The 2,435-nt window shown below is 46.4% G+C and overlaps 1 protein-coding gene across 1 annotated transcript in view; it reads left to right on the top strand.

Moving 5' to 3' along the window:
- Positions 1 to 571: 571 nt before the first annotated feature.
- The window catches only part of LOC102811752 (WAS protein family homolog 1-like), a 27,963-nt gene continuing 26,099 nt past the window's right edge, over positions 572 to 2,435 (top strand). The window contains exon 1 of the mRNA XM_006862698.1: positions 572 to 720. Within this exon, the coding sequence (XP_006862760.1) occupies positions 572 to 720 (149 nt within the window). The remainder of the gene's footprint in view (positions 721 to 2,435) is intronic.

Here is a 2,435-nt window from a genome sequence, read left to right as displayed (position 1 = left end):
CAACCAGGCTTGGGAGATTTAAATGAGGTAATGTGAGGTAATCTATGGAAGGATATCACGTTTGGTAAGGTGGAGGGTCAGAGAAAAAGAGGAAGATGCCCAGCGAGATAAATTGGCAAAGTGGTAGTAGCATCAATGGGCTCAAGCATGGTAACAATTGTGAGGTTGTCCCAGGACCGGGCAGTGTTTCGTTCTGTTGTACATATGGTTGCTATGAGTCGGTACCTACTCGATGGCACTTAACAACAACAACAGCAACAACATGGAAAGGGTGACTAGCAAGTACTAAGTACTTTCTAAGGGGTCAACAAAAGTGTCCCTCATCTCAACTCTCAGTCCCTGGGCCTGCCCTCTCCTCTCATTAATTCAACAGCAATAAGTGGATTCCATCTTTTGTGAGCTCCCGCCTCCCATCAGATGCTCTATTCCCCACTCGACCTGCAGAGACTGAACCTGTGGCAGACAGTTGGGATGAAAGGCAGGGAAGGGCTGTGCTCTCTTCTCTGGCCCATTCCCTGGAATAGGTGAGCAAGGGACCGTCCTCATGCTCTAGTTCTCATCCACAGACACCATGACTCCTGTGATGACCCAGCACTCCTTGGTGGGCCAGACCTATGCGGTACCCCTCATCCAACCGGACCTGCGCCGAGAGGAAGCCATCCAGCAGGTGGCAGATGCCCTGCAGTACCTACAGAAGGTCTCTGGAGACATCTTTAGCAGGTGGGTGCTGCCACTTGGCCCTATCTCTGTTCTAGGTGGTCCGTTTTCTGTAGTCCCAGTAACATGCACTTAGGTGACTCTTGGTCCTAGGGGGACCCAGCTGGTTTCTCTGAGCGCCAGCAACCCTGAGAACTCACTATTTACCGTCCCATATAACACTCTTCTCCCAACTCATGCTCTTCACTCACCCAAGGATGCCTATCCCTTCAGTTATTCCTTAGTCAACAAATATTTATGCAATACTTTTTCTGCACAGGGCACTATGCTACTCACGGTAGATAATGTCTGTATCTGTCCAACTCAACTACTGTATATACTTTGGCAGGAGACAGACTTTCAGCAACAATTGTATGATTGATGATGGAATTATTGTGAGAAGTCCTCTTTGTAATAATTTTTATTGTAGCTAATATTTACATAGCATCTGCCACGTGCCACCATTGATTTGAGTACTGCACATACTAACTCAGTCTTCACACAAACTTTGTGAGGAGGTACTAGTGTTATCTCCATTTTTACAGATGAGGAAATGGAGGCACAGAAAGACTAAGACTTGCTGCCATACTTATCTCGTGCTGCTGTCACAGAAATACCACAAGTGATGGCTCTAACCAACAGGACCAGGAAATTGTAGCTCCAGATGCTGTCTTAGATTGCTTCTCTGTGGAGGTGCTGTGAGAATTATAATGGGACAATGACAATTATGATAAACTCTAAGGGGTGAGAAGAAGTTATTGTGGATGTATAGCTCGGGAAGAAAGAAGGTCATAAACTCAGGTTCTAGGTGGGAGAGACCTGAAAGGAAGCCAATGTGTCTGGAGCAAGGAAAGTGATGGGGAGTGTGTTCAGAAGGCAGGTGAGATGGGCAGGGCCTTAGAGGTCGTTTTTTTGTATCTTGACACTTACTGAACACAGCCATTGGCTACAGTGATTTCTCATTTGTTTAGATTTAACATGAATGAATGGCGCTTACTGTTCCTTGCAAAAGTACCAAATCAGTGTCCTGAATATGGGTCCTACCTTTCTTTGACCGTAAGCATCCTGAGATTGAGTTTGGGTTTTCTCCATCATGGACACTCCCTCTCCCCCGCCCCACTGTGCCTCACACAGGGGACATTTGATCCCACGCAGGATGGAATATTTGACTGCCTGACTCAGGTTCTCTGATAGTCCAGGTTACCCACCACCCTTCCCCTGGTTACATTCCAGACCTGGAATTCCCTACCCTTTCACCACATAATCTCCTTTTCCTTCCCTAGTTGGAAGTCTATGTCGTCCTAGAGGCCTTTCCAAACAATGATGGGAGAAACTGTAGTTATTGTCTCCAACAGGACTTGGTGCAAAAAACCAGACCCCCTTGGCTCTTCTTCCTCTTACCTGACCACTGAAGTACCCACCTGCCCACACTCATTCAGAATGGACATGTAACCAAGGGGCCATGCACTGCAATAGTTAAGGGTGTTGTCTCTGAAGCAGATTGCCTGGATTGCTCTCCATTTGTTCTGCAACCTTGGGCGAGTTCCTTAGCCTCTAAGCCTCACTGCTCTCATCTGTATCATTGTAATGATGTGCTTTCCTCATGGGATCATTGTAAGGGTTAAACAGATTAAAACATGGAAGGCAATTAAAACATGTACAATGCTAGGCACATAGTAATATGCATTGTTGTTGTTAGGTGCCATCAAGTCGGTACTGACTCATAGAGACCTTATGCA

The sequence above is a fragment of the Chrysochloris asiatica genome, unplaced genomic scaffold, assembly GCF_000296735.1.
Source record: "Chrysochloris asiatica unplaced genomic scaffold, ChrAsi1.0 scaffold00050, whole genome shotgun sequence".
Classification (NCBI taxonomy): domain Eukaryota; kingdom Metazoa; phylum Chordata; class Mammalia; order Afrosoricida; family Chrysochloridae; genus Chrysochloris; species Chrysochloris asiatica.
The sequence above is the reverse complement of the archived record's forward strand: the minus strand, read 5'-3'. Positions and strand labels throughout refer to the sequence as shown.